The 9164-nt window shown below is 43.1% G+C and overlaps 1 protein-coding gene across 1 annotated transcript in view; it reads left to right on the top strand.

The window, feature by feature from the left end:
• The window catches only part of LOC115164346 (tricarboxylate transport protein B, mitochondrial-like), a 32294-nt gene that overhangs the window by 19800 nt on the left and 3330 nt on the right, over positions 1 to 9164 (top strand). The window contains exons 2-5 of the mRNA XM_029716738.1: positions 42 to 149; positions 715 to 814; positions 4964 to 5102; positions 5848 to 5932. Coding sequence (XP_029572598.1) covers positions 42 to 149; positions 715 to 814; positions 4964 to 5102; positions 5848 to 5932 — 432 coding nt within the window. The remainder of the gene's footprint in view (positions 1 to 41; positions 150 to 714; positions 815 to 4963; positions 5103 to 5847; positions 5933 to 9164) is intronic.

The following is a 9164-nucleotide window of genomic DNA, read 5'->3' as shown; positions in this document are numbered from 1 at the left end:
TTGTAAAGCTTTATCTGACCTCTGCTCTGTGTTTTCTACAGGTGGTATAGCAGGGGGTATAGAGATCTGTATCACCTTCCCTACAGAGTATGTGAAGACTCAGCTACAGCTGGACGAGAAGGCCAACCCTCCCAAATACAGGGGCATCGGTGAGTGTCTGACTGTGTGTGTGTGTCCTCTCACCCCGCAACACAACGACTTTCTCTATCCATCTCCCTTCATACCTCTCTACCTCTTCTTCCCCGATGCATCTATCCTTTCTGAGATACAGGGGCGTCAGTGTGTCGACCAAATCAATTCATCGCCATCTATCTCGATCTCTTGCTCATGCTCCATTTCTTATTCTCACTATCTCGCTCCCTCTCTCTCTTTCCCTCTTAGGATCTAATTATCAAATTACCCATCATCCTCAGGTGCATTAGTGAATCTGGCAGGCTGTCACGCTACTTGTTTGTATGACACACACACACACACACACACACACACACACACACACACACACACACACACACACACACACAGTCTGGCTTCTCTTGGCTGGAGCTCTGAGGATCTGAGACCATTTTAATGAGCCCTGCACACAGCTGTCTCTGCCTCATACTAAATAGCTATGTTTGTCAAGGAGTTTTCTCTCCATGTGTGAACATGAACTTATTTGAATACTCTCTGTGTGTCCATAGCTGGTTGTGTGTTCATGTATTGATGCGTGTGTAGGTGACTGTGTAAAGCAGACGGTACAGGGTCACGGGGTGAGAGGACTGTACAGAGGACTCAGCTCACTGCTCTACGGATCCATACCCAAATCAGCTGTCAGGTATGTGGATGGCATCTAGCCCTAAACACGCACACACCAATTATTTTGGTCTGTTACCCACAATACATAGCTGAAATGTCACGCTGGTCTCGTGTGTAATTATGTTATTCTTTCCCAGAGATTATATTTATTCGACCTACCTGCTTTATTCCACAATAGACCGTTCTATGGAGACCTCAGTCTCAGACAGGGGTATTTAGCATCTCTCTTTCTCTGAATGTGTTTGTTTGTGTGTATGTGTGTTACAGAGCAGAGTTTGTCTTTAGAGTGGACAGACCCAGCCATGCGGAGCAGAGCTGCCAATTCATGTATCAGTGGAGATACAGAGAGGAAAACCTGTTGGTGTGTGTGTGTGTGTGTGTGTGTGTGTGTGTGTGTGTGTGTCAGTCAGTCAGCCTAGGGGAAGGGTTCAGTAGGGAAACAATGAATAGAGATGGACAGGGCAACAAGAGTAGGCCACATCATCTGTCTAGTCTGACAGCTGTGTGTGTGTGTGTGTGTGTGTGTGTGTGTGTGTGTGTGTGTGTGTGTGTGTGTGTGTGTGTGTGTGTGTGTGAGAGTGTGTATGCTTTACATAATTGGGTTATGAAAAAAGAAGGGAGTGCTTTTCTTCTCCCCACTTCTCCCATTCCCTCTGTCCCCCTCCCCCTACCAATCCATCATTTTCTCCCCTTTCCCACCATCTCCCCCATCCCATTAGCTGATTGCCTGTTATGTACAGTGTGGCGCAGTGGGGGGAGGGACGGGGAGTGAAGGAGATAAGAGAGTGGTGAGGGTGAGTCCAGAAAGACACCTGGCTTTAGTGGAGAGACTGACCTCCCATTTAACTCCACCTGCCTTCTCATCCACCCCTTTCCTTTTTCCCTCATCATTTCTTTCCCATATACCTCCCTCCTCCCCTCATCTCTTGGCAAGGGGCAACTGACTTTGCAGATAGAGCCCTAATGGGGTTTAGGAGATGTTCCATGGTCTCTGTGACGACCAAGGTGCCTCTGACTCATCCTGGACTTTGGCTGCCAGCCCAGTTGTTATCCATCATGTTGGGATGATTAAAACAATTCTGTCACTTTGAATTGGCTAAAGAGAGGAGGTAGTTTAGCCTTAGCACATTGAAGTAATTTTAATGGGGTGATGTAAGGTATAGTATAGTGAAAAAAACTATACTGCCACTTCCTTGCAGTCCAATTAAGGTGGATGAGAGAGAGAGAGACCTGTTTCGAAACTACTTTCAATCTATAAAGGCATCATTGCCTTTTGTTTGCCATTCCGCGTCTGTGTGTTCCTGCACGACAGAGTATGTGAGTTGTGAAGTGGCTATCACTCAAACAAACTAACATGATTCTTGAGTAGAGACAGAGATACAGATGCTGCATTTTAATGAACAAAAAAATATGAGGCAAATAAAAGAGAGCGAAAGAGAGTGAGAACAAAAGGAGGGGTAGAGAGGGAGAAGAGATGAAGAAATAGAACAGCGAGACACACCCAGAGATGGAGACAGATCGTCAACGTCCGAGACAGACAAGAAGACATCGGTCAGACCAGAAACTCTCAGGTGAGAAGGCAGAGGCACAAGAAACCGAGAAGGCAGAGGCACAAGAAACCGAACCTCGTGAAACCTGCCTGATCTTGCCATGTTAATTTGTCACATGCGGCGAATACAACAAGTGTAGACTTTACCTTGAAATGCTAACTTACGAGCTCTTTCCCAACAATGCAGTTAAAAAGTATGAAAATTAACAAATAGATAACAAGAAAATAGTAACACAATAAATTAACACAATAAAATATCAGTCTTTTTTTTACCAGGTTACAAGAAAACAAACCTTTAATCAACACTAAGTGGCAAAGTGTCTTTCCCTCTCCTACTCCTTACCCTCTCCTACTCCTTACCCTCTCCTACTCCTTACCCTCTCCTCCTCTCTTCCTCCATTCTTGTTATAAATAACCTTCCCAGTGAAGGACTCCCTGGCACAGCATCTCCTAACTGATTACAGTGAAGCTTAACACACACATACACACACTCCTGGGGAGAGACAGAACGCTAAGCTCATGTTCCTGGTAGCAGTTGCTGGGCATCCGTTGCTTGCTGAGTCACCAGACTTTATGGCTACATCTTTAAACAAGGATGTGCCTTACCTGCTGGGTAGTAAAACATTCTGCATCATCAGCAGTTTGTTTCACGTCACCTGGGCATCGAACAAAGTCGTTTGCCTCTTGCTTCAAATCAAATCCAATTTCATTGCTCACATACACATGGTTAGCAGATGTTAATGCGAGTGTAGCGAAATGCTTGTGCTTCTAGTTCCGACCATGCGGTAATCTAACAATTTCACAACGACCTTTTACACACAAGTGTAAAGGAATGAATAAGAATATGTACATATAAATATATGGATGAGCGATGGCCGAACGGGATAGGCAAGATGCAGTTGATGGTATAGAGTACAGTATATACATATGAGATGAGTAATGTAGGGTATGAAAATATTATATAAAGTGGCATTGTTTAAAGTGACTAGTGATGGGACTGGGCAAAGACTTCTACTAAGATTTATAAGCAGCTCAGAGAGGAAGCTGGTGTGAAATTCTGCTCATCAGTAGTTTAGCTGATTAAACCCAACCTGGCTTCCTCTAAGGTGTCCAGTGGAGTTAGAACTCTTTGAAGACTCTTTGTTGTTTCCATATCTCATCCAGAGATATCAGCAACTCTGACCCTTCTCATCTTCACAGTTATACAGTATCAGTCTATGTGTTTTACTGTCACCTAGGTAACAAGGAGCCAGGATAAAGGGAGATTCTATTGAGAGTTTAATGAGATTCTAATTATGATTCTAAAACTTTCTAGATTGAAGGTTCTAGTCTGATATTCTATGAAATTCTAGGATTAGATTTTAGACCAGTGGTCACCAACATTTTCTGAGTCAAGATCACTTTCTGAGTCAAAATTCATGCCGAGATCTACCGCTCACATCACTTAAAAAACGTAAACCTATGCAACAATAACACATTACAAACAGTACTGTAGCAATGAGGTTTGTGCAGTAGGCTATAGGCCCAATACATTATCACATTTAAATAATGTGCTTCTTATTTTACTGGGCTGATGGTGCCTGTACCTGATGGACAGTCTCAGCGGAGGGAGGGAGAGAGCAGCAGACTGAGGGTCCGTCTCTCAACATCCCTCCGCTCTCCCTTTCCTCCCTTGACACTGACCAAAAAGGGACACCGTCTTCCAGCTGATGGCGAACTCGAGTCGCACCACAAATTCATGTTGTTACTCCTGTGAACAGAGAAAGTGAAATATCCCATGATTAAAAAAGACCCAAGCCGCTAATAATAACAACAACTCAAGCCTATAGATACACTTTCCTACTCATTCATTACTGGCGCACTGCTTGTTGTAGCGCTGAGTGGAAATAGGAAGAACGCGCATTTTATGGCCTATAAAAGTGTTGAATACAAAGTGTTGACAGTGCTGAGTAACAACTTAAACATGAACTCACACATAAAAACTGCAGCTCTTTGCTGTATTCGTTGACAGTCTCTCTCTAGTCATGGTTTTAAACGTTTTGAAATCTCACAGTATCAATTTTGCTGTAGCTTTCTTTTATGCCTGCTACGTTACTGCAGACTCGGTCATCTGAGCAATCTGATTGGCCAGCGGTAGCATAGTGCACTTCATTTCCTCTCCAGGCCCACCGGGAAGGCAGAGTTTGTACCTTCAGACACATGAAATGGCAACAGTTTGCCTACCCGGCGCGCACAGCAGTTGAATTGGCCGCACCTACCAATAACTAATACAAAAATAGACTGATAAAAAAATAGAAACACAAGGCTTTATCGTTGGGTTTTTTACAGAAATCTTTGGCGATCGACTAGAAATGCCTTGGAGATTAACAAGTCGATCGTGATCGACCCGTTGTTGACCACTGTTTTAGACAATATTCAAACTCAAGTCTAGAATCAAGCCTAACTCCTCTTCCTGATATCACTGTACCACTCTCAAACCTGAGCAACAACAACTCTGCTTGTTATCAATGACTCTCACTCATGAGAACAACATTGATTGAACTAATCGACTGGGCTGTAACATGTTATCTCTCTCCATCTTCCTCTCTCTCTCTCTCCTCCCCTCCTCCCCCATCTCAGGTTTGGTGTGTTTGAGTATCTCAGTAACCATGCCCGTGACGAGGCAGGGAAGTTGAACAGCACCAGGGGTCTGTTATGTGGGCTTGGTGCTGGAGTCATGGAGGCTGTAGTCATAGTCTGTCCCATGGAGACTGTCAAGGTACGTCTGAGACAGAGCATCTCTATAGCCTCCTTTATAGCTCCCTCTCCTCTTCCAATCTCTCTCCACCTCTCCTCTATAGCCCAGTCTCCTCTTCCAGTCTCTCCTCAATAGCCCCTGTCCTTTTCCTGTCTCTCCTCCTCTTCTCCTCCATACCCACCTCTCCTCTCTCTCTCTCTCTCTCTCTCTCCCCCCCTCTCCTCTCTCTTGTCTTTATCCCCCCACTCCCCTCCTCTCAGATTTGGTGTCACTGATACCCCCTACTCACTGGTAAGGAGTCAGCTGTCTAGCTGATCATTTTTTAGATGTGAATAGGGAGACCTCATCCCAAATCAGTCACTATTTGTTACAAATCTACTCCAACAGCTGAATGAGGGTTGACCCGAGCCTTCAATAATATTCTCTGAATAAAAGTTCAGACAGACAAAAACATCCCTCAAGGCTGTCTGTCTGCTCTCAGTGCTCTGTCAAACTAATAATACAATAAAGAAAAAGACATGATAATGCTCTTTTTCCTGGAGCACAGTTGGGTTTCTTAATAATACTGTGTGTGTGTGTGTGTGTGTGTGTGTGTGTGTGTGTGTGTGTGTGTGTGTGTGTGTGTGTGTGTGTGTGTGTGTGTGTGTGTGTGTGTGTGTGTGTGTGTGTGTGTGTGTGTGTGCATGCATGCATGTGTGCACGCGTGCATGCGTGCATGTATCTGTGTATGTTTGGTGATCAAGCTGTCCCTGTGTTCTCTCTCAAGGTTAAATTCATCCACGACCAGTCTTCAGCGAACCCCAAATACAGAGGCTTCTACCATGGAGTCAGGGAGATCATCAGAACCCAAGGTAAGGAAGGAGGAGGTGGAAGTTGCCCTAGACTAGACACTGATTTAAGGCTAGGGTTTAGGGAGGTAATCTGATCCTACCACCCTAACCTTGAACGATCAACAAAGGCCATGTATATGTCCCAAATGACACCTTATTGCCTATATAGCCCCCATAGGGCTCTGGCCAAAAGTAGTGCACTAGGGAATAGGGTGTCATTTGAGATTCACACTGACATTTATTGTTTAAAGATGAACGAAACTTGAGAATCAACTTCTCTCATTGAAAACGGCTTATGTGACATCGATTTTAGTCAGAAACATTTCCAGTACCAAAATTGACAAAAAAGTGCAAGTAGGTTCGTTTTGTTCATATGGTCAAGTGCTGCAAAGAAAGACCTAGTTAAGCTGCAACTGGCCCAGAACAGAGCGGCACGTCTTGCTCTTCATTGTAATCAGAGGGCTAATATTATTACTATGCATGCCAGTCTCTGTTGGCTAAGAGTTGAGGAAAGACTGACTGCGTCACTTCTTGTTTTTATAAGAAACATCCACGTGTTGGAAATTCCTAATTTTTACCTAGTCAACGTATACACAGCACTGACACACACACTTACCCCACCAGACATGCCACCAGGGGTCTTTTCACAGTCCCCAGGTCCAGAACAAATTCAAGGAAACGTACAGTATTATACCTAGCTATGAGTGCATGGAACCCTCTTCCATCTTATATAGCGCAAGTGAACAGCAAACCTGGTTCCAAAAAACAAATAAAGCAACACCTCACGGCACAACGCCTCTCCCCATGTGACCTACTTATTGTGTGTATGAACTGACATACACTACCGTTCAAAAGTTTGGGGTTACTTAGAAATGTCCTTGTTTTTGAAAGAAAAGCCAATTTTTGGTCCATTAAAATAACATCAAATTGATCAGAAATACAGTGTAGACATTGTTAATGTTGTAAATGACTATTGTAGCTGGAAACGGCTGAGGCTCATTATCAGCAACCATCACTCCTGTGTTCCAATGGAACGTTGTGTTAACTAATCCAAGTTTATCATTTTAAAAGACTAATTGATCATTAGAAAACCCTTTTGAAATTAAGTTAGCACAGCTGAAAACTGTTGTTCTGATTAAAGAAGCAATAAAACTGGCCTTCTTTAGACTAGTTGAGTATCTGGAGCATCAGCATTTGTGGGTTCGATTACAGGCGCAAAATGGCCAGAAACAAAGAACTTTCTTCTGATACTCGTCAGTCTATTCTTGTTCTGAGAAATGAAGGCTATTCCATGTGAGAAATTGCCAAGAAACTGAAGATCTTGTACAACGCTGTGTACTACTCCCTTTACAGAACAGCACAAACTGGTTCTAACCAGAATAGAAAGAGGAGTGGGAGGCCCCGTTGCACAACTGAGCAAGAGGACAAGTACATTAGTGTCTAGTTTGAGAAACAGACGCCTCACAAGTCCTCAACTGGCAGCTGATTAAATAGTACCTGCAAAACACCAGTCTCAATGTCAACAGTGAAGAGGCAACTTTGGGATGCTGGCCTTCTAGGCAGAGTTCCTCTGTCCAGTGTCTGTGTTCTTTTGCCCATCTTAATCTTTTATTGGACAGGCACTCCCACTCCTCTTTCTATGGAATAGCTTTCATTTCTCAGAACAAGAATAGACTAACGAGTTTCAGAAGAAAGTATTTTGTTTCTGGCCATTTTGAGCCTGTAATCAAACCCACAAATGCTGATGCTCTAAATACTGAACCAGTCTAAAGGTGGCCAGTTTTATTGCTTCTTTAATCAGAACAACAGTTTTCAGCTGTGCTAACATAATTGCAAAAGGGTTTTCTAATGATCAATTAGCCTTTTAAAATGGTAAATTTGGATTAGCTAACACAACGTACCATTGGAACACAGGAGTGTTGGTTGCTGATAATGGACCTCTGTACGCCTATGTAGATATTCCATTAAAAATCAGCCGTTTCCAGCTACAATAGTCATTTACAACATTAACAATATCTACACTGTATTTCTGATCAATTTGATGTTATTTTAAAGGACCAGAAATGTGCTTTTCTTTCAAAAACAAGGACATTTCTAAGTGACCCCAAACATTTGAATGGTGGTGTATATGTGTAACTGATAGACGTACACACCCTACATGTTGTTTTTATATGTATGTAATTGTCAAGACTTTTGTCTGTAATGTCTAAATCAAATCAGTATCATCCAAAACAGATTTGTGAGATTTGTGTGCAAGAGTTCGTCATGACTTACACTGTGTATACAAAACATTAGGAACATCTTAATATTGAGCCGCACCACCTTTTTCCCCCAGAACAGCCTCAATTCATCTAGGCATTGACAATACAAGGTGTCGAAAGCGTTCCACAGGGTTGCTGGCCCCTGTTGACTCCAATGCTTCCCACAGTTGTGTAAAGTTGCTGGATGTCCTTTGGGTGGTGGACCATTATTGATACACACGGGAAACTGTTGAACGTGAAAAACCCAGCAGCGTCGCAGTTCTTGACACACTCAAACCAGTGCCCCTGGCACCTACTACCATACCCTGTTCATAGGCACTTACATTTTTTGTCTTGCCCATTCACCCTCTGAATGGCACACATACACACTCCATGTCTCAATGGTCTCAAGGCTTAAAAATCCTTCTTTAACACGTCTCTTCCCCTTCATCTACTCCGATTGAAGTGGATTTAACAAGTGTCAGCAATAAGGGATCATAGTTTTCACCTGGATTCACCTGGTCAGTCTATGTCATGGAAAGAGCAGGTGTTCCTAATGTTTGTATACTCAGTGTACTTGAGGGTTGGGTTTTGATTTTGACAATGCCCACTTGCCCACAACCATGGGATAAACAGCTGTGGTGATTGCGGTGTATTCAATAGAACGGCAGAACACACAGACCTGCCCAGCAGCACAGTGGAGACGACTTTGTTTATATAAGAAAACACATCACACATTTTTGAACTTGAGAAATACTGCACCAAACGCATTAGCTAGATGTCAAATTGTGCGACTAAAAGTGCCTCAAAAATGTCAAAATGAATTACAGATTTATTGAGCAATCTTAAATGAATTCTGACAAATTTGAGGAAGTGATACTGGCTTTGTACCTATGTCTCATGGGGGACAAACATCAGTAACTACCACATTGAACCAACACCCCCGAGACTGAAAACGTATTTTTCTTAATGAGCAACAGAAAAACCCATGCAGAATTGGCGCGTTCAGTCAC

This window comes from Salmo trutta, chromosome 27, assembly GCF_901001165.1.
Source record: "Salmo trutta chromosome 27, fSalTru1.1, whole genome shotgun sequence".
Taxonomy (NCBI): Eukaryota; Metazoa; Chordata; class Actinopteri; order Salmoniformes; family Salmonidae; genus Salmo; species Salmo trutta.
Note: the sequence above shows the minus strand (reverse complement) of the source record. Positions and strands in the feature narration are given on the sequence as shown.